General features: G+C 42.4%; 1 protein-coding gene across 2 annotated transcripts in view; it reads left to right on the top strand.

Moving 5' to 3' along the window:
* The first annotated feature begins 14,683 nt into the window (after positions 1–14,683).
* USP47 (ubiquitin specific peptidase 47) overlaps positions 14,684–21,286 on the top strand; it is a 51,470-nt gene continuing 44,867 nt past the window's right edge. For both annotated transcript variants that reach the window (XM_030948537.1, XM_030948536.1), the window contains exon 1: positions 14,684–14,922. In XM_030948537.1, coding sequence (XP_030804397.1) covers positions 14,884–14,922 — 39 coding nt within the window. In that variant the 5' untranslated portion in view covers positions 14,684–14,883. The remainder of the gene's footprint in view (positions 14,923–21,286) is intronic.

The raw sequence follows: 21,286 nt of genomic DNA, 5'->3' as shown, positions 1-21,286 counted from the left end.
GATCATTATCGGTACCTGCAATCATCATGAATATTCAGATTTTAACTGCCTGGGTCCCTTATTCTAAATGGACTTCTTTACAGAAAAGTTCTGTCAGCAAAATGAAAGATCACTTTCTCAAACTGGAGGAGTTCTTACCAAAAAAAAAAAAAAGTTTAGAATGAGACTGTTTAGAATGAGAATGTTTCCAAGCATTTTTCAGTAATGCAATTCAGCAACTTAAAATATCCATGTGAGTTAAGATATAGCTCCCTGCTCAGGCAAACCATGACTAAATAGGAGACATCTTGTTCCCTCTGATTCACAAAGTACATCCTGAGAATACTGTGGTGAAAGCTTTCTATGCATTTATTATCTGATGAATTATATGTGATCAAACTCTTTTTAGCTGTTTATACGAGTATGGTAAGGGATGCAGAATTCTAAAAATTTCCAGGACAGTTTCTGGAAAAAAGATTATTTCCTGACTCAACAGCTAAGGATTCAGACCTGTTCGGGGTACAGCTGGCCCTCCCTCAAAAAATTAAACCAAAATACTAAGTGCTTCACCTTGCAGGTATAATTTAATGTATTGCAAACATCAGTTAAAGAATGACTACTTACCTAAACTGAGGCTTTAAGAGAGATATTTTCCTTTATAATGTCCACAGTTGTCAATGCTACACACAACCAATACCACTACTTAAGAGAATATTATTGTCCAAAATGAGATTTAAGAAAAGCAGCAGACATTAAAGAAAACAAAATACAAAGAAAAGTTGCCAAAGAAAGACTTTTTTTTTAATCACAAGGCTGCTCAAAACCATTAATTTCTAGAATAAATTACCTTTACCTGAACTATTCATCATACTTAAGCTTGTACCGGATATTAAATGACTTTCTTTTTATTAATTTCTTCTTTGGTTATCATTCCTGGCTGCAGTAATTATTTCTGCACAGCAAATAAACACACAACAATACACACAGTGAAACAATTACAGAGGAGCTAAAAATTAATGAAACCTTTCACCACAGAAGTAAAGGAAAAAGGAGACCCAAATTACTTGGAATTTGGGGAATGTAGGATATCACTTGCAGAACTTCTCTACAACAGCAGGAAGCCTTCAAAAAGTGTAACCCATCCAGCAGAAAGTCCAAAAACCAAAGCAGGGGTGCTGAGGTCCTCTCGTGTTTTCTAGAATGTCTGAATAACAAGTTCTTAGATGAAAAGACAGGGCAAGAGTAAGAGAAGGGCAGCCTAGCACAGTTCCATTGGAGCTATGCCTTAAATATTTAAGGGGGTTACATCTGAAGGTTTAAAAAAGAATACAGGAGTGGTGCAGATTGCTAGATGAAGGAGAAGGATCATGTTCCCTGCATACAAATGCAATACTGAATCTTACATTAATACAGGGCTTTCTAGAAAATATACAAGAAGCACTAAAGAACTTTATTTAAATAACTGCATTATTTAAATCAAAACCGAGTGGGAATTCTTTTGATGAATAAGAATCTGATTTGCCATAAAAGATTAACAAGACAAGTAAAATATTTTCCTAATACTGATGCTATTTTTGGACTAGTATTTTTGTAAATAGCCAGAACACACAGCATTTCTTTGACATTCTATGAACTCATTTCAATTTGATAGACTCAACATTCAGTTCAACCTTCTGCCTCTCTTTTTCTTTTTCCCAACACAACCAACTGCACAAACAGAGATTTGCTAGGTGTTCCTTGAAAATAAACACATTCTTAAAACAGTCTAAATATAATCTACGGCAGGACTTCACAGGTGCCCAGGATGACCACATGTCATGGTACCAAGGACAATTCCTACAGTGTCAGAAAAGAACAGCACAAAGATTTTTGCTGTAATGCTGACCTCTCCTTCCAGTTACAGAACCTAACATTAGCGTTGAAACATACATGGTTGCTGAGCTTGAGTTATTCAGCTAGAACCTAATTAAACTATTCCCAGCTCAGAAATTAGAAAAAAGTATATTCCTCTAAGACATCCTAACTGGCTGATGTTGTACAATGGAGCACAGAGGTCTCTGGATGTTATTGTGCAGAAGGCTTGGGGAGAACACAGACCTCAGCAAGATAAATCAAACATGCTTTATCTCTGCTAGAGGTGTAATAATTTCAATATAAGGGCACAGTTAGAACACAGACCTCAGCAAGATAAATCAAACATGCTTTATCTCTGTTAGAGGTGTAATATTTTCGATATAAGGGCACACTTCTTTACAATCCACTCACTATGTTCTACTATGCTGAAATAAATCAGCCCTAACAACTGCCAGCGAATCCATGTAAATACATTCCTTGTAGTTTGCTCAGCAGTGGAACACAAAGATGTTTTAGTCTTATTAAATTCCTGGTGGGTTTGGTTTTATTTTCACCCTGTTTTCTGGCACTGGATTAGTGTCTGGTGTTCTGGAAAACTCAGCATCTGAATCACCTTTAACTGTAAAGAAACAAGATTAATGTAGCAGCATCTGATCATAACATTAAATATTTATTACTTGGTGAAATCACGATTTTCCCTTTCCTGTGAAAATACTACACCTGCAGGAAGATGTTTAATTGGTCCAAATATTTACATATGCTTAGAAAATAGGTGGAAATGTTACCAGCAGCTTCTAGTGGGGAAAGCACTCATTATCATCACTTCTTCTAATTCTGCAAGGCAAAGGGAGGTCTGCTGGCTGAGTCAGCCTGCAGGTATTTCCCTGCTTCAGGAGGAGGTGCCCGAGGCTGAAGAACTGTGAATGGTCTCTGTTTGCATTGCTCACTCTCTTGCTGAGGAATTTCTCTTCCCCATCTCACTGTCAGGCTGCAGTGAGAAACCTGACTCTCTTCACCACACATTTCTCTGCTCAAAGAACCTTAAGAAAACGGTAAAATATCTGTATTTCACCGGGGAAGGGAGAGGTAAGGGCAGTGGGAAAGGCTTTCAACTCCTATGTGTGTCTATTCAAGTTAGCTTACTGAATAAATAAAAATACTGACAGAAACAGCTTCTAGGTTTAAAAAACTCTGGTCTCTGCTCCAAAGCACCACATTTACCCAGTTCCCAAGGGTCTGTGACGTTAGGAAAATTAATCCACAAACACCAGAGGTTTATGTCCAAAAAGGAGACAGAGGAGTCCTTTTACTTTATTTGAATAAAGGCAGAGGCCATGGGGCATTCCCTGGGATCTCTCAGATTTTTAGGAGGACACAGCCTCCTTTTTATCTCAATTTCCTGGCTGCATTTTCCTTTTCTCTTTCCCCATTGGCTGAGGTACTTGAGAGGCACAGACTTCCCAAAACACCTGACACCAGAGATTTACCTCTAATGTATAACCCTCCCTTTTGATTTTTAATTCTTATGCAATTTAGAGGTTTTTCTTCCCCATTGCTTCTTTCATCTTTCAACGTCTAACTTCATTTATCAGCAAACCTAAACTTTATTCGTAAAAGCAAGTATCTTTTTCATCAGTCAGTGGAATCCTTCCCATTGTTTATCTCCCAGTGCTGGTTTTACCTACCAGCAGACCCACAGCTTGTTTGGAAAGACAAATCTGCCATTCCTCTCAGTGACAAGCTCCCTTGCCCCATAGGCTTCCCTGCATGCAGGCCCTGAGCTCCAAGTTCCCATTGCCAGTCCTGTCAGGCTGGATGACAAAAGGGACACTGTGCTGTGCACAGCTGTTTATTCCAGTGCCACTGGCTCCCAGTAAACAACCAACAGAGAGTCCTTATGCAATTTCCTGTTCTCCTCAAACCTCGCTCCAATTTCCAGCCCCAAAACAGCTCCCAGCAGAGCCACAGAGCTCCTGGCTGAAGGTGTCCCACACCTACAGCTGCCTCTGTGTCCCACACATTAGGCTCAGCTTTTCAGCAACAAGACTATTGTGAAATAGAAAGGACACAAAGATTGATTTATTTCACTTGATATTAAAGTTTTAGTGTTTTTATAATAGATTTTTTTAATCAAGCTTTCTCAATTATCACTGTATCAGGAAGTAGCTTTATTACTTTTGCCTTCTGTCCTATAAAAGCACCTGGGCAAATGTTTTGGTTCTTCCCAGAATTCTTTGGGTACAAAAACAATACAAAAAAGCAGCTGGACAGTGTCCTGCTTGTTCTTTTGAAGATGCTTATTCCTTCTATGATCACCATCATGGCTATCCATGCATTTTCCCAGGGACACAGATTTCATCTGTAGAGATCACATTTCACTTTCTCTTTTTCTCATTTTGTCACTCATTATTTTCCAAACCTTTCGCATTTGCCTTTCACCTTGCCACGTCCATTTCTGGGAAGTTCTTTATCATCATGTTAACCTTCAAATTTACATAACTTAAGCAAGTTTAGTTCCTTCTTCCAGGTTTAACTGGGAGAGCTTAGGAAAAGAGAGAAGTCTTGAAATTGTTGTGAAAAAAAATCTAGTATATACAGTCATTTGCAAAATTTGAAGTGTCATAAGTGGCATCATGCATGGTAAAGACTAATGTTCACATGCATCTATGTCATGCTGTTCCCACACTTCCCACATTTGAAATTTCCATCTTCTTTTCACGTGCTCACTGAGCACAAGGAAACATAGCTAAATATGCTGTTAGAGCATACTATTAAATTTAAAATGGTCTCCCTGCAGATCCGAAGAAATGTGAATCTGTTCACATCAAACCTCTTAGCATAGTGACAGAGGAAGGTCTAATTGTGCTCTCAAGAAAACCTCAGGTTGCTGGTTCCTTTAATGAAATCAAGGCACGTTATAAATTCAAAGAAGAAAAAACATCAAGCTGCAGTTAACATTTCACAAAAGGATTCTAATATCTAATTTCTTCTAATGGACAGATACATCCAGTTTCCAGCAGAAGAGACTGCCTAAGTTACTCTCAGTTTTGAAAACCAGAAATTTCCTTCTCTGGGTTCAAAATAGCAGCACTCATCGCTACTCCAATTATCTCAGGATTTGTATACTTGGTACAAAACTCTAAGCTCAACTATTCCAGCTGCGACAGTGTGGCCTTAGATGTTTCCTAAGCAGAAATAAATAACGCAAATAGGCAAAGGGACTTCCCTTTTAGAAATGCAAGAAAATACAAAATTGCTAATGAAATGTAAGTGGATATTCCAAATCATAAACCTCAGCTTTTTCCAAAATTCAGAGCTGCAGCGACACTGAATATCTCATGTACCTAAACAATAAATTACAGACTGCTGTGATGTACTGCAGCAAACAGTCAAGGGAACAACAGGACCAAACATAACCTTGTATTCAAAATCAAACTTCTCACCCTCAAGCCTCAAGGCTTTAGACAGATGAGGCAAGTACTGCAGAAGAAAGTGCCTTGGGTTTGTATTTCATATCTCTCTCTTTAGTCCTGCCTGTGAATGTCCCCCAGCTATTACAGTTTTAACCAGATTTCTTCACACTGCATATTAGTACCAAACTAACTCTGGCTGAAACACCACCTTACCTAACTACTGTTTTACAACAGTGCCCAGAAAAAAGGCATTAAGCAATCCAAGTGAACTGAGTGGCACCATTCTCAGTCATATGATGGATTTTAAATAGCCAGAGCAGCGCTAGTAACTACTCTGAAATCTCAATAAATAATCACTTTGATTAAAGATTTTTTTAAAATTGCATGTCCGCTTTAATTTTATGTGCTTTCAGTTTTCCCCCTTCTTCAATTAAAAAGGAAAAAACAGTTAAAGATTTCATCCTGAGGTAGTGCCATGGTTTAAGCAGCCAAAGGACCAGAATCAGATTAGCAGTGAGGCTTTCAGAATCATTTCTTATGCCATAAATTTATTGCCAAAAATTAAATCACAAAAGCATCTTCAAAACACCTTTGTATGAACATAGTTTTTGTTCATTTCAACATAGGAATTTTTTGGTTTCATTACCTGTTCACAAAAAGCTGCCCTTTCAGTTTTCAAGAGGCACTACAAAAGTGAAGGACTGTACAAAAGGACTCCCCTAAAGATCCTGTTAAATCTACTTTGGCTGTACAGAAATGTGGCAATCAAAGAGGATGAAAGTCCTTGGATGTGGCAGGAACCACCATCCCGAGGCTGCCAAGAACAGGGATGTTATCATGAGGCAGTCAGTTAAAGCTTCATTAACCTCTTCATGCCTGAAACGTGTACTGCATTAGTGCCATCCTGGGTAAATTCAAATACATGAAAATGAATAGCATGGGGATACAAAAAAGCAGATTAACAAAAAACAATTTACAGTTTCAGCCTGTCTCTGAAGGAACAGGCTAAGGGAGTAGCCATAAAATAAGAAAGAACAGACTGAGGAATGATCAGGGTATTAGCAGAAAATCTGCAGTTAGAAAAGTATGTTATCATCATGCTTTTATTTTTCTTAGAATTCAGAGGTCAGAAGAGATAAAAACCCTAAAAGACAAATACATCTGCTTTGATTATCTTTGTTTATAACTTCTTGGGCAGTAGGGACAATAAGCCTCTGACAGTCTGAGGCTTGCATTTTCCCCATTTGAGAAGCCCTCCTAGACTTCAAAAGGACAAACCTGCCATACAGCCCAGGTCTGGGATGCAGAGCAGGATGGGAGCTTTATTGTGTATGCAGGTTTTCTTGTAGGTAGAAACAAACCTAGAACATCAAACAGTCGATGGATGGCTCTAATCCTAGTAAAGAGCATTCCCATCAGCAAGTCTGGAATTTCGTTTCCTCTAAGTATTTGCATTGCTGGTGGTATCAAAAGCACAGCTCTAGTACCTGTAAGAATTTAAAATTGGTCTGGGCTGCTAAACATAAATCTTTTGTTCCCGTAAGGAACACAAAGGCAGCATATATCCAAAGGCACACATACTTCCAGCACGAGGAAGGACATAGATTAATTCCATATGTAAAGCACTGTGGTAAATACTGCAGTAGCCAGCCTATGATTATATCTCTGAGCCTGGCACTGAGACCCTGCTGATTCATGCACCCCTGCATTCCATGGATGCACACCACATTAGTAACCAGCCATCCCCAAAACCCCAAGGAGCCCTCTTCCTTTAACAACTGCATAGAAAAGAATGCTCTGCTGAAGACTTGAATCTCAGGAGAGGATTTGCATTCAGTCCAGATCACCTGGAACCTATGTGGACGCCTCTGGAAGATATGCTCACATCCAACAAGCCCAATTAAGGAGCCTGGTTTAAATCACAGGTGAGAGGTAAATGGGTATGCATGTAACTTAAAATAGCCAGCACAATCCACTGCAAAGAAGTAACAATATTGAAAGAAATCTATTTCCCATACTAACAGCCAACACGAGATTCCAATTCTGCAGCCAAGCCTTCTAATCCAAATGTTGAAGAAAGAACTGCTCTCCAGACACATCTATTCACAAAGGCAATGATGACAAGCAAGAACAGTAGTTACAACTTTTTTTTATTTATCCCATGTTAAATCAGTTCAATCAACAGATAAATTACAAACAAATTACAAATTTGAAAGAAAGAGAATCCATTAAAAATAATTAAAATTCAGATACATTTGACAAAAATTACTGCTTTCAGAAACTATATTCTCTCAAACACTCTTACCACCCATGCTTTGCCCTATTCTTCCAGACAGAAGAGGGACTCCCAGCACCACGGGATTACTTTATCAGTGCACACCCCACACTCTGACAACTACTGACAGCCAGGGCTGAGTACAAACCAAAACACCCAGGAGCATTTCCGTGTGTGTGACCAAAGCAACACCAGTGCCAGCCTGCCGGGAGATTTCAAAGGGCATTTCACCAACGTCAGGATACTCTGTACACAAGTCCCTGCCCTGACTGACTCATGCTGTGTCCACACTGGCATTCCCTGCATTTGTCCCGTGACAGCATTCCCCCTGCCAGAGCTCCAGCGCTGGCAGCTGCTGTGCTCTGGCAGCTGACATTTTAAATGCTATGCAAGACCTCTGGCAGCTCCCTTTGCTGCTGCCAAAGGTAAAGCTACGTTAATTAATGCAAGAAAGAGCCCAGCAACCCCCACAGCAGAGTGGCCCTTAAAGCCCCAGAAGGCTGCAGATGTTCAGGACACAGCACATTGCAAAACAAGGACAAGGTTGAACTTGGAGAGCCACGGAGCCGGCAGCCAGTTTTAGACCAAGCCTCCCACCAGCTATGCAGAGACTGCCTAAAAGCTGCCTTAGAAAGGTCTCAGCACAGCCTGCTCCAAGCCCTGGCAGGAGGAACGATGGCAGATGAAAAGCACCTCCCCTTCCCTCAGAGATCCTAAACCAGCTATAAAATAACCAGGTCCAGCCCAGTACTCCTCAAAGTACAAAGTTCCTCCCATCACCAGTGGAATAAAGTTATCTGAGAGCACAGAGCAAAGCAGAGAGTGGTGTCAAGCACTGAGAGGGAGCACCAATCAAGCAGAAATGGAGAGATGGTGACAGTCCCTTCCTGCTTCCCAGCCCTGCCCAGGTAAGAGGCTGGCAGGTCTGCACTGCTGGGCACTGCCCAGGCCAAAGGCACAGCACATCAAGATCCTGCTGCAGCTACTGTCCTGGTACTCCATGCCATGGGACTTGAGACATTCAAAAGATGCCTTTTCTTCCCTCTTCTCAGTGAGGGGATGGGGTGGAGCCCAGGCAGCTGTGAGCTATCTTTACACTGATTATCATGACGCCTTACAAAGAAAAGGCGAAGAAAACACTTTTCATCCAGGGGAAGGCCACCTAGGAACCTAACTCTGGGAGGATGGAATGTTCTCTATGTGCTAGGGCATGCCGAGGATGGGAAACCACTTCCTGCTTGCCCAAAGAGCTGCAAGCAGCATAATTAGCACTCACTCGGAATATTACACATCACCAGATGTAATCTGAAGGGTCACTGGGAGCCCCTGGTGCAAACCTGAACTATTAAATTCCCCAGGAGCCAAGAGCAGCTATAAATACCTTGACTGTCCACACTGAGAGCTCCTGAGTACTGAGGGCACACTGAATCCAGGCTGCTCTGTTCCTCTTGCACATGACAGCCTCTTGTTTACTGCTGCCTTTGTGTCCCAGGCTGACTATGCAACAGCAATTCCTCACATGCAGGAAGTGTTAATTCAGTGCTTTTAAATACACTGGCTATGGCACAGCGAGCTCTTTTTGAACCTCTGAAGTAACTGAACCATGTTGATGACTTAATTATTGTCATGGTATGAATTCAAGGCAGCTCTTCTTCCTTCTTGCTTTCCCATAGGCAAGCCTTTGCTGTGTTGTGCACAGAGACTCCTCACCCTGCTGCCACCTCCCAGCCTTGGAGGGTTGGATAGCATGGGAGCCCACATCCCAGAACAGATTCAGCACATTTAAAAAGACGGCAGATTTCCAAGCTGTTGCAGATGTCTTAGATCCAGCAGTGCCAGCCTGGCCCCGTGACCAAGGCAGCAAACTCCACGTGAGATGCTCTTGGAACTCACAAACTCTACCTGAGAGCAGCCCACATCTCTTTCCAAACTCTCAGCACACAAAGTGGGAGCTGGCCTGCCACCACACACATTTTACCCCCAGTGACACCAGGAAGGTTTTGACAAGAGCATCAAGAGGTCAAAAACCCTGGAACTGTGTTTTGTTTAGGCTCCTAATGCCAGAAACTGCTCTGTAGTCACAAGCACACGATGTTGAAAATTTTAAGCCAACCCGGTAAAAGAATTCAGTGTTAATAAAGGAATACACGGTCCTGCAAAACTCTCTGCAGTGTTTCTACTTCTCTTTACAACTGTAATTTGAGTTCCAAACTCTTGTGGGAATTCATACATAAGATTAATGCTATCACAGAAAAGACAACTAACTTCCTAAGCTAGTATCCGAACACTTGGTGTCTTGAAACTAGAGTAATAACATAATCTTTAACAAAAATGTTAATGAATCTAGGCTGTTGATTTATAATTAATTAAAATAATCCCCTACTGGTTTTGATCAAAAAGATCTTGGCATGAAATACCACGTCAGAGGAGAGCAAAGCACTTGCCTGTTCATAAAGATTATGGCAGAAAACACTGCTTAAGAACTGCAGAACACAATGTTTGGCACTGAACATAAACAATTTTTTTTCTTAATCTCATGATGTTTCACTTCAGAGGGCTGCTTATCTACCTATTACAACCACAAGACCTGCAACATTGGTCCCTCTAAAGCAAAATAACACTTTTTCCATAGTATATCTCCCATTTAATGTTTTAATTTTCCCCACCATTCTCAACTCTTTCAAATTAAATATTTATTTGTAAAAGTATACTTCAAAATATTCATCTTCAGACACAAAAGTCTATATGGGGGTTTTAAAATGCATATAATAGAAAATAATTTAAAAATTTTTTATCTTTAAATTAGTGTCTTGATTCAAGCACTTAACACATTCAAGAAACAGTCTAAAATACTAAATTTTAACAGCTACAGAATAATTAAAAATAATTAGTGTTCTTTTTTCAAAGACCTTAATTTGCTCTTTAGCCTTTTATTGATCTGTTTCATACTTAAGGAGCTAAAATCAAAGGGCTTATTATCTAGTAAAAAGGGCATTTAAAGATGCTGAGTTCTATAATTTTCTCTTTTTTACTTCTACTTATTCTATTTATTCTTCCTATTAGTTCTCCCTTCCATCCATATAAGGGCTGAATTTACTGATTATGTTTTTAACTTTCCTTATTGAAAGGATTGGATGGTACAGGCAGATTTTCAGAGAAATACTCCAAATTTTGCTGTGCAATGGGGGAAAAGTTATTTGAGGCTCAAACTGCAAAGTAATCAGCAGTGCAATGACCTGCTGGACTGTGATATCCTGAACTTTCACACATCTCTTCTATCAGCAGATGTGGCATTGCCAAAGATTGAAAAGGGAAGAGGCCTTGAGCTGTATTTTCTGAGAGTGCTGACAGTGCAGACGAGCTCTGAGTGAACACTGCCACTGCTGGCAAACACACAGTGGCTGGGACATTTGGGAGAAATGGCAGCAAATTGCCAAGGACTGCAAACTTCAGCTTTAGGGGTTTTGACAGTTTGGGGATTTTTTGGGTTTTTTTAGTTGGTTGGTGGGAAGGAGATTTTTTTGTGGTTTTGTTTGGTTGGGTGTTTTTAACAGGACAATACAGAAAAAACCAAGCAAGTTGGCTCTACCTCTGAAACAGGACATGGATATCCCATTGACAGCCTATTTGAAAAATCAAAATCAGGAGGTTCAGAGAAGACATCCCAAATCCATGGCATTAATCTACACAATCCTCTTTCCATAGGCTTTCCATTTCAAAGAGGTAGGCTAACATTTCTTTGGGAAAGACATCAGTTTACAGCATCTAACTGCACATATGAAAGAGCTAGATGGCAGCACTCCATTTCATTCTTAGAACTTTCTTCAAAACTTTATTAATTATTTGTCAAATCTTGGGACAAAATTCAGTGACTCCTTATAGAGAAGGAGGAATGATAAGTGCACAATCTTTAAAGAGGCATCCCATTCCTACAGACTAATTTACAAGTTCAGCATCCTTTAATATAGAGGTTTGCTATTTACTTCAGCAAATTGACAGTGCATAACTATTTCCATTATTCCAGTGCACACATTCGTGTGACAAGCATTGTGCTGACTGAAAACTGACACACTGCAGCACTTGTGACTCTCATTAATGTGTCTCTGAGCAAGTTTGACAATCAACAGCCCAACAAATTTACCTGTACTTGCAAATCCAGAATCAACTGCAGTCTGAGACATCAGTTTTTCTCCTTCAACATTAATAACAAGTTAAATCTGCACTGTATTAAATGAGCCTTTATGTAAGGCCAGGATTCACTTCATGAAACTCAAATACTGAATACTCCTCTTTAAGAAGTCTCACATAAAGAGATTAAATGTTGTAGCATCCACAAATTACAAAAGCTCCTAGAGATTTAATTATTAACTAGAGATCATTACTCCATTAAAGATGTTTTATGCACACATGCTACACTGGATGTTTGCACAGTTTTAAAGGTTGACAGGAGGATCTAACGAAGTATTTCTTAAAAAAACAGCTCCTGAGTCTTATCTAGCAGGCACATATTTGTGGTAGCTACCTCTTTATTCTAACAGAACAATGTATTTCAAAAAGTCATAGAGTTGTGCAGCTTTTTCCCTTGTTATGCACAAATGGCAGCAAAAACAAACATGTAAGATCATCACATTTTAGAGAGTCAAAAGAACTTCCAAAGTAACATCTCTGAAAGCTTCTTGTCCCTGAATTCTGGATTCTTTACAACCCAGAGGAAGAATCCCCCAAGTCTGAGAGGTTTTGTGGGGTGTGCCCCCAGAGTGGGGGGAGAGGGGAAATTACAGCAGACAGTCAGTCACACACAGTTTTGCTTCAGTGGTTGGATCCCTTGCGCTGGAAGCTTGGCTCTGTTCTGGCTCTTCATCTCAAGCACCTGCTCACTGATCTCCTGGATCTCTGGGCACCTCTGGACAACTGGAGATCACCAGGCAGCTGTGCTCCTTCAAGTAGCTCCACATCTTGACATCATTTCTCACTTCCGCAGTTTTACCTTTTCTCATACCTAGATGCTTACAAAAGTCCCCCTCAAATGAAACCCCAACTAAATCCCAAACCTTTTAAAGCACACCACAGCTGGTAAGCATGAGTAAAACACCTCTTTTCAGAATTACATGAGTTCATTCATTTCATGCTGCCTTTCCTATTTAAACCCCTACTATTTTAGATATTTTTCTTCCTCTTGTAGAGGGGCAGCTCTGCAAAACCCCGTGCTAACATGAAGTAACATTAACAGCAAGGGACTCGCAGGTTCCTGTCTCAGCACTTGATTTTATCATAGAGCTCAAAGGTCTAAGATGAGGGGCTTTCAGGTTCAACATATTTCAAACCCACGGGGCAAGAACTCCTGTGCCAAAGAACCCTCTGACCTTTACAAGATAAACAACTTGAACCCATTAAGTTATATAATGCAAAACAGGTTAGAAACGTATTTTAAAACTGCTTTAAGTTTTTCAATGAGAGGATTCCTGTGCTTAACTCAAGGAGCAAAAGTTTAAGAAAAAAGAAACAAACCACAACAAAGCCAGAAACATAGCGTTTCCACAGCATCCTTGAAAGATGAAAATAAAACCACTGATGATATTTACAGAAATTACCATTTTGAAGCATTAATACACTATATGAATAGAAACACTAACAACATAGCCTGATTCTAAAAGCTGCCACTTATCTCTGAGAAAGCAGAGAGGAACCTGACAAATTATACACTTTGGACATGAAAAGGGAGATGAGAGCATTCAACTTTATCAAATCTTCAGTAGCCTCCAGTACAATGGGTTTCAAAAATTACCCCAAACTCCAAAACTTAATGGACACAAACCAAAACCTATCCTCAGTACTGCATTTTTCCACAAGAGGACACTAAAATAATAAGAAAAACAGTTGCGCAGAAATGTACAGCTACCAAATAGCATTGTTCATTAGCCAAGTAGAATGCTTTTCACTTACAAACTATTCTGCAGGGAAGTAGACATCAACTACTTTCCATCTAAGTGTGCATTTTAGTCATTCTAGTATTTTGGCTTTTAGTATGTTTCAGGTGGCATAAAAAACCAGACATAGTTCAGCTTGTTGTGGGCAAAACCCAACAATTAAGCAATGCCACAGAAACAGCCTTGCACTCCGTTTGAAAAGGAGCTATCAACCCCGGATTTACAGCGAGCACACGCTGAACTCCATCGCACGACTTCAAGGAACAACTTCTGGGCACCAGTACGGGCTCGCATGCCAGCGGGAGCGGGCTGCGCTTACGCGTCCCCTCCAGCCGGCACCAGCACTGGAACGGAGCGAGGGAATCACACGGAGATTGCCACCGGTGTCCCTGCAGCCCGGGGCTCCGGGAGGGGCGGCTGGGGCAGCGCAGCGAGGGCACGGAGCTCGTGGGCCGGGCCCGGCGCTCCGACCGCGCCCATGGCCAACGAGCTCCGAAACTGGTCCCGGGTCCCGCTCCCTGAGCACCCCGGCCAGCCCGGCTCCCAGCCCCGCTCCCTGAGCACCCCCGGCCAGCCCGGCTCCCAGCCCCGCTCCCTGAGCACCCCCGGCTGGCCCGGCTCCCAGCCCCGCTCCCTGAGCACCCCCGGCCAGCCCTGCTCCGAGCGCGCCCCCGGCCATGTGCCGACGAGCCCCGAGCCGCAGCTGGGGCAGTGGCCCCAGCGCACCCCCTCCCCGCTCGTCTCCCACTGCTCCATTTGCGCGGCCTCAGTTAGCTTAGAAAACAGCTCTGAGATCATCCAGGCCACCCCATGACCGAACACCACTGCGGCACGTGCAGTCTTTCCCTGAATACGTCCGCAGACGGCGCCCATTCCATTTATTGCCTCCCTGCTCCCCCGCAGGCCCGGGCGCCCCATGCCGCTCCCCAGCGCAGGATAACGTGACGGGGCAGCCGCGGCGGCCCGGCGCCATAGATAACCCGTGCGCGGGGCAGCTCTGGCCCGGCCGCCCACGGAGGTTCCGCGCTGCGGCTCCGACACCGCCCCTCGTGCTCGGTGAACACCGCGCGGCTCGGCCGGGCCAGGCAGCGGCAGCAAGGACCCGGCCCGAGCCCGGGACCCGCCGCGGCCGGGCCGAGGGCGATGAGCGCGGCGGAACGCAGCGAGCCCGGGGTGGGGCGGCTCTCGCGAGACCCGCGCCGGCGGCCATTTTGCCATGGATTGGCGGCGGGGCGGGGCCGCGGCGCTGCCCGCGGGAGCGGAGGAGGTGGAAGCGGAGGAAGAGGAGGAGGAGGTGGAAGAGGAAGAAGAAGAAGAGGAGCAGGAGGAGGAGAAGAAGGGGGAGGATGAGCCGCGGGCGTCCCCCCGCCTCCCGCTGCTGCTGACGACGGCGCTCGGTTCAGCCTGCTGCGGGCTCCGCGCCGCGCCGCCGGCCATGGTGCCCAGCGAGGAGAACCAGCTCGTCCCCAAAGAGGTGAGGCGGGAGATGGAGGCGGCAGCTGCGGCGGCGGGCAGGAGGCCCGGGGAACCAGCGCCGCCCGAGGAGGGAGTGGAGGAGGCCCGGCCCGGCCTGGCTCAGCTCCGCTCCGCTCCCTCGGTGCGCGGCCCGGCGGGCGCGGGCCTGTCTTTGTGCGGGGCCGGGGGTGATGGTGGTGCGCGGGTAAAGGGGCTGGCCAGGGGAGGAGGAGGAGGAGGCTGGGGCTGAGCCCGGGCTGCGCAGGGCCCCGGGCGGCCCGAGGGCTGCACCTGTCCGTGCCGCGGCATGCGGGGAGCCCGGCCTGCGCGGCGGGGCCGGGCCGGGCCGGGCCGCTCCGGTGTCACGGGGCTGGAGGCAGCGCGGCCGCTCCTGCCGGCCCGCGGAGCTGCGGCTGAGGGCCCGCGCCGAGGGCCAGAGCAGGGAGCCGGCCCCGGTAACCAGGCTGGTCTCGGCCGAGGGGCCGGGTCCGGGAGCGGGGCGGCTCCACGAGCGGGGCAGAACGGGCGGCAGTGCCCGCGGTGTTGGCCGGAGGGAGCGGGTCGAGCAGCGGCTTGTTTCCTCTGTTCTGGGCCCCTCGTCTCTCCCCTGCTGTAGGGAGAAGGGGAAAGGCTTGTTTCTGGCCATAGGTTAGAGATAAGAACCCGAGTGAAAGAGGAAGGCGAAGCCTCTGTCCTGCAGCGATAGGCGAATGACACGTGTCAAGTTGGAGCGATACTGTGCAGAGGAAGGAGTTCGAGTGATGGCATAAAATGTTTGGAAACAGCTACTGGTAGAGTAGTATCAGCAGGAACTTTGTTTCCTGAGCAGGTACACATTTTGCCAACTTTTCTGATAGTTTTGCAGTTCTGATAAATTGCTCAAACCCTTCCCGGACTTTTCGTCAAACGTCAGTGTTTGTTACGTTTACCTGTTCCATCGTGTGTCCTTATGGGAAGCTTTGTCAGGCAGGGGCTCCGTTTTTGTGGAGCTTAGCAAAATGAGGTGCTGATCCTTAAATGGTATTCTTGAGTAGAACTGGGAAGCAAATAACACTGAATATTAGAAACAATTTTTGGTGCAGGCAGTTGTGCATGTAAACACAGGGTGTATGTAGGAAAAAGGTAACTTTACCTCGTTTCCTTTCTTTAGATACTAAGGTTTAAAAGACTGTATTTTGTCTTTTACAGGAAAGTGAAATCTCCAGAAACTTTAAAAAAGAGATGGAATGTGGTAGCTAATATACTTGAATATTAGCTTTTAACAAAAATCTTCACAAATATAAAACTAGGCCAGAAGACAGAGTAGCTGATATACTTAAAGATTTCATTTTAAAACCAAAGAAACAGATAAGGGATAGTGGCAGGAGCAACATTGTGGCAGCAGCTGTAGTTAAGGGGAATAGACAAGATATTAATAAAAGCAGCTAGCCAAGGCTGTGTCTTTAGTTATATGTATTAATAGTATCCCCCTTGGCTTTAGAGTTGTATTCAGAATATACTTATGATTCAGATGTGTATTTTTAACTGACTCATTGGAGGAGGCTTTTGAATGCACTTTTATCTGTAGGGGGGAGAAGTATGGGGAAAGGAAGATGAATATATATGATTATAGATATGGGTATCTTAAACAAACAGTGTGAAATCTATAAACTTTGTACATTGATAATGCTAGCGGGAGGAGTTTTTTCTCAGCAAGTTTTGTCAAGTTCTTTGTTGTGTCTCTTTGCATTTTTAAGATAAATGAAACTGAACAGAATATTAGTGAAATCAAATTGAGAAAGAAAAGAGATGAACTACTTGTGTTAAGTCCATCTGGTTATATCTATATATGTGTTGTAACAGAAATTTATCTTCAACTTTTCCAGTGTTTTTCAGTATGTCCTAATTTTTTTTAGTGACAGGGAATTTTAACAAATGCTACACTGCAGCATTCCCATTAAGTCCTTCTGAGATTCATTAATAGTCCCATTGCAGAGAACACTGAGTTATGAGTAAACAGAATTCTCGAAGTCTCTGAGTACTCAACAGCCTGCTCCTAAATATTCCCATTATGCCCCTAGGAGCACTTGGAGGCAAAGCAGATCGTTTGGAGTTTCAGCTGTGCCCTCCAGGGATGGATAAAGGAGCTCAGTTGATAGTTTTGTGCCTTCCTGGTGGGCTGGGTGGTATCACTTGTGCAGCTCACTGTCTGTGCTGCTTCAGAGATTTCAGCTGGGCTCTGAACCAGCATCTGCTAAAGATGAGCACACAACCAGATTTGCCTTGGCACTCCAGTGTGAAGGAACGAGAAGAAATGTAATGATGTTTGCTTTAGGCTGGTTTAGGGAATGACTAATCATCCAAAGCAGTGGATGGGAAAAGGATTTTGGTTCTTGTCTATGAGTTAGTGATGCCTTGGTAGATAAGTGGTAGGAGGTGTCTCTAACACTGCCAGTCTGCGTATGGTGGAGAGGAAGGATGGGTATTAAGTTGATTATGAGTCTTGTGTTTTTATCTATATTTTTGTATATTAACAGGAGCTCAAGCTCCTGTTTGCAAAGTAGAATTGCTAGCATTTTTTCATTAGGTTTTGTAAGTAGTACTATGTTTTCATGGATACAAAGTGGATACAAAGGTTCATCTTTTATTAGTCTCTTATGAAAGGTTTTCTTTTGGACATTGCATAGCTTCAGCTGCATCTCTGTAGTCCAAGTAATGAGGGTCTTGTTATTTTCTCTTGCTCATAACTTTGAGACAAAGTTCTTTTTCCTTTGGAAGAGATGTATGAAAGCAGTTTCTAATAGATCAGTGTTGGGATTTCTTTTTGCATCAAGGTTTTTGGCTGGGCTATGCAGGTACTTAGTAAGTTCATTCTTGCATCCCTAGTGCTGCCTAATGCTTTCCCAGCTGTTCCTGCAATAGTGTGACCAGTAATTCCCTGTGGTGGGGGCAGTGAGAATCCCTGTTCACTGCATCTGGGGTTCACTGTAAACTGGTCCTTGTTCCTTTTCCTTCCTTCCTTTTCCTCATCCTCAATTACTTTGCTTTCTTCATCTAAAAGATGAAAGGATTCAATTCTGTTTTCTTTTATATCCAATAAAAAGAAGTCACTGAGTAAAAAAGTGGTCATTGCTGCACCCTGGTAGCAAAATTTCAGCATATTCTATAAAAATTGCTGTATCAATAGGTGTGGATTTTTACCCAGTAACCCTGGGAAGGGAGGGTGAATAGTATGAGTTAGATAAATATGAAAGTAAGAAAATGATGCTATCAGATGGGAGAACATTTCTATGGCTCTCAGTGTTTCTTACAGGAAAAGTTGACTTGAAACTTGTTTTGGGAAAATCTGCCTCAAATAGAAAATAATAAAATATTCTTGTCAACACAGTTGGTGAGAAAGATGCCTGTGTGTGTTTACTGGTAATATAAGTGAACTTTACAAAGATTTATCTTGAAAATCAAGATGTATGAGAACTTAGTGAGTATTGGTCATAATATGAGAAGTATGTTCTGCTATGAGATTTTGAAGTGTTTGTGCTACTGATTAAATAAATGCTGTGCAGATGCTTTTTCAACATGTTCTAGCATGAACTATCTAGAATGAATAAATAAATCTATATATATAAATATATACTTGCTGCCATTAAATCGAGCAAGGTGGTGTGAGTTCTCTCTCAGCTCACTAATGGGAGTCTTTTCATCCTTACACTAATGAGTCCATTTTAATCATCTGCACTGAACAAATCAAATATGTCTCTTGATGGGTATCATTCTGACTTCCTCATTAGAAGAGCAGGAATCTGATTAAGATATTTTGCAATACTCTTTAGTAAAGGGATGCTGTTCTTTTCAATGCTGATGACATCCTTGTTCCCATGTATCAAAAGATTCTACAAGTGGTTACAGCTTGCATAATTTATCAGTTTTTCCTGCTTTCCTTCTCGTGTGCTCCATTAGAAAACATAAAGGAATGATTGTGACAACTAGAGAAACTGACTAATTCATTGACTGAGAAGGTATTTTGGAAATCAAATTTAGGAAACAAACAGAAAATCCACATGGAAGTTCACCAAATAATTTGTTCCTTGCAAACAGACACTTTCTGAATGATGTTCATGTAGGTATTGTGTTTGGTGAATAAAGCTCAGAGTAGAATTCAAGAGCATTCCTGCTTTTTTCCAGCCATTGGGCTTCCCAGTTAGCGTTTACTTTCCCTTGCTATCATCTGGGTGTTTAATCTGAGCATGGAAAGATGATCAGGATAACGAAGTATCAGCACCTCTCGATCATCTGATGAAATGTTTTTGCCTAAGAGGTACCAGCTGCCTGATGGGCACCACTTGGTGTACCGGAGCCTCAGACTGGAAATGCTGCTGGCGGAAGTTACTACTCAGGAGAATAATCTAACAACTAAATAACTAAATACTTCTTTTTTTTTTCTGCAGTGATACATTTTGAACATCATCACAAACAATAAATGCCATTTTATGTCATTACTGTTTTGTGCGTCACTGGTGATTAAAATTTCAGATTCAAAAGCATCAGTAGTGAAAATAATTTTTTCGTGCCATTTTCTATTCTTTTTAAAACCTGTGGATATAATCAAGGCAGCCTTGCATTACAGTTTTAAAATGTTAGTTGTACAATCACATAGTGATTAAAATTATTATTGTGCTGCCTCTTTTTCTGATAGAATGTAGTGATATCAATATAAGATTAACACTTGTGGTGATTTACTGAAATAAGCCAGTACCTTGAATTTGTGCTACCTTTGAACACATGTTTCAGTCTTGTCAGAATTAAATGGGAGTGGGGGAAGGGTTTTGATCTAAACCTTCCCCCGCCAGTACATTACAACTGGTACTGTAATGCACTATATTGTGTACAAATGTTCATATATATTCATAAATGTTCATATGTTCATAAATATTCACAGCTTCATTTTTTTGTTGTGTTTGAAAATATGTTGAGTTTTATCTAAGAGAATAAAGGTGAAAGCTACGTTTGTAGAAAATGGAGTGATTGAGTTACATGTACGTATTCAGCTTTTTTATCGAGTTTGAAAAAGTTTTTAATTCCTTTTTGAACATTTATAGCTGCTCTTTTACACTTTGCCCTTTAAGATTTAATGTGATATACCTTTGGATGGGCTGCCATTTAGCATCTTGTTATTTTTCTTGTCTTGACTGAAATATTCACAAAACAATGCCACTAGTTACTAAAGAACTGACAATTGTGAATTCTAATACGTCACAGAATTTTTTTTGTGGAGCTCCGATAAAATAACAATGAACTTGACCACAGTTTTAGGCTCTGTGACATGCTGGGATTTTTATTTTCTTTGGTTTTTGCAATGCTTGGCATGTAGTCAGCTTGCACTGAGCAAATGCTCTTGCACAGCATTGGCAGATGAAATAATTTCTAAAAAGGATGTTGTGCATGTTCTAAAAATACTAAGGGGTGAAATTGGTACAGATCATTTGATTCAATATAATTGTTGAGATTGTGATCACAAGGGTGCTTTAGGTGCTTCTGAAAAATGGCAACAGATTATTTTTAGATTGGCATTTCTGTGAATAGCTTAGAGCTGGGTATGGTGCTGCAGTTCAGGTGTAGCTTCTCAGTAAGCACATGTGATGGAAGCTGCCTCGGTAACATGAGCAAGTGTGCCTGAATTCCTGAGGATTGGTGAATGCTCTGGTTTTGGAGCTTCATGAGAAATATGTTTGATATAGCGTGAAAGTTTTCCCAGTAAAACAATGTCTGAACACGTAAATAGCATTTCTGAAGAAGTTTGGCAGTGTACTGCAGGAGCTAAAGGAATGGAAGGCAGCCATGCTCACTGATTGGCTTGAGATCAGCAGCAGTGAAGGAAAAGAAAAAAATAGCAGATACAGAAACTCTTATGTAGTACCTTTGTTTTTTTGTTCATCAGTTTATATATGGAAAAATTGTCTAGGTCCTTTCTCACGTGCACATTGTCATCCCTGTTCCTTCTGTGGGGACATTGCTCCAAAGTTGTGTGTTCTCCCTGCAGCCCATGGTGGCAGTGGCAGCAGGCAGAGTTTATGCCCAGGTGCTTCCATTCTGGGCTGGATCCTTCGTTCTGTGCAGAGTTCCCAGAGAGCTGCACAAAGAATGCCTGCTAACACACCTTGCTGTTCAGTTTCTATCTTTCCTTCCCCAACAGAAGCTGGACAGCTTAAAATTAGAGAGCTGTTAAAGAATTAAAAACTTTGCCTGTTGTCATGTTTTAATATCTGAACTGGATTTTAATTTTTTAGCATACATATCTGTTGGTGATTTTGTAGGGAAGTAAACTTTCATTTCAAAATTCTCCATGAAGAGAAAGCTTTTCTGAGTACTGGTTTTGCTTAGACCCTTAATTTGTTTTTATGCTGATG

This window comes from Camarhynchus parvulus, chromosome 5, assembly GCF_901933205.1.
Source record: "Camarhynchus parvulus chromosome 5, STF_HiC, whole genome shotgun sequence".
Classification (NCBI taxonomy): Eukaryota; Metazoa; Chordata; class Aves; order Passeriformes; family Thraupidae; genus Camarhynchus; species Camarhynchus parvulus.
The sequence above is the reverse complement of the archived record's forward strand: the minus strand, read 5'-3'. Positions and strand labels throughout refer to the sequence as shown.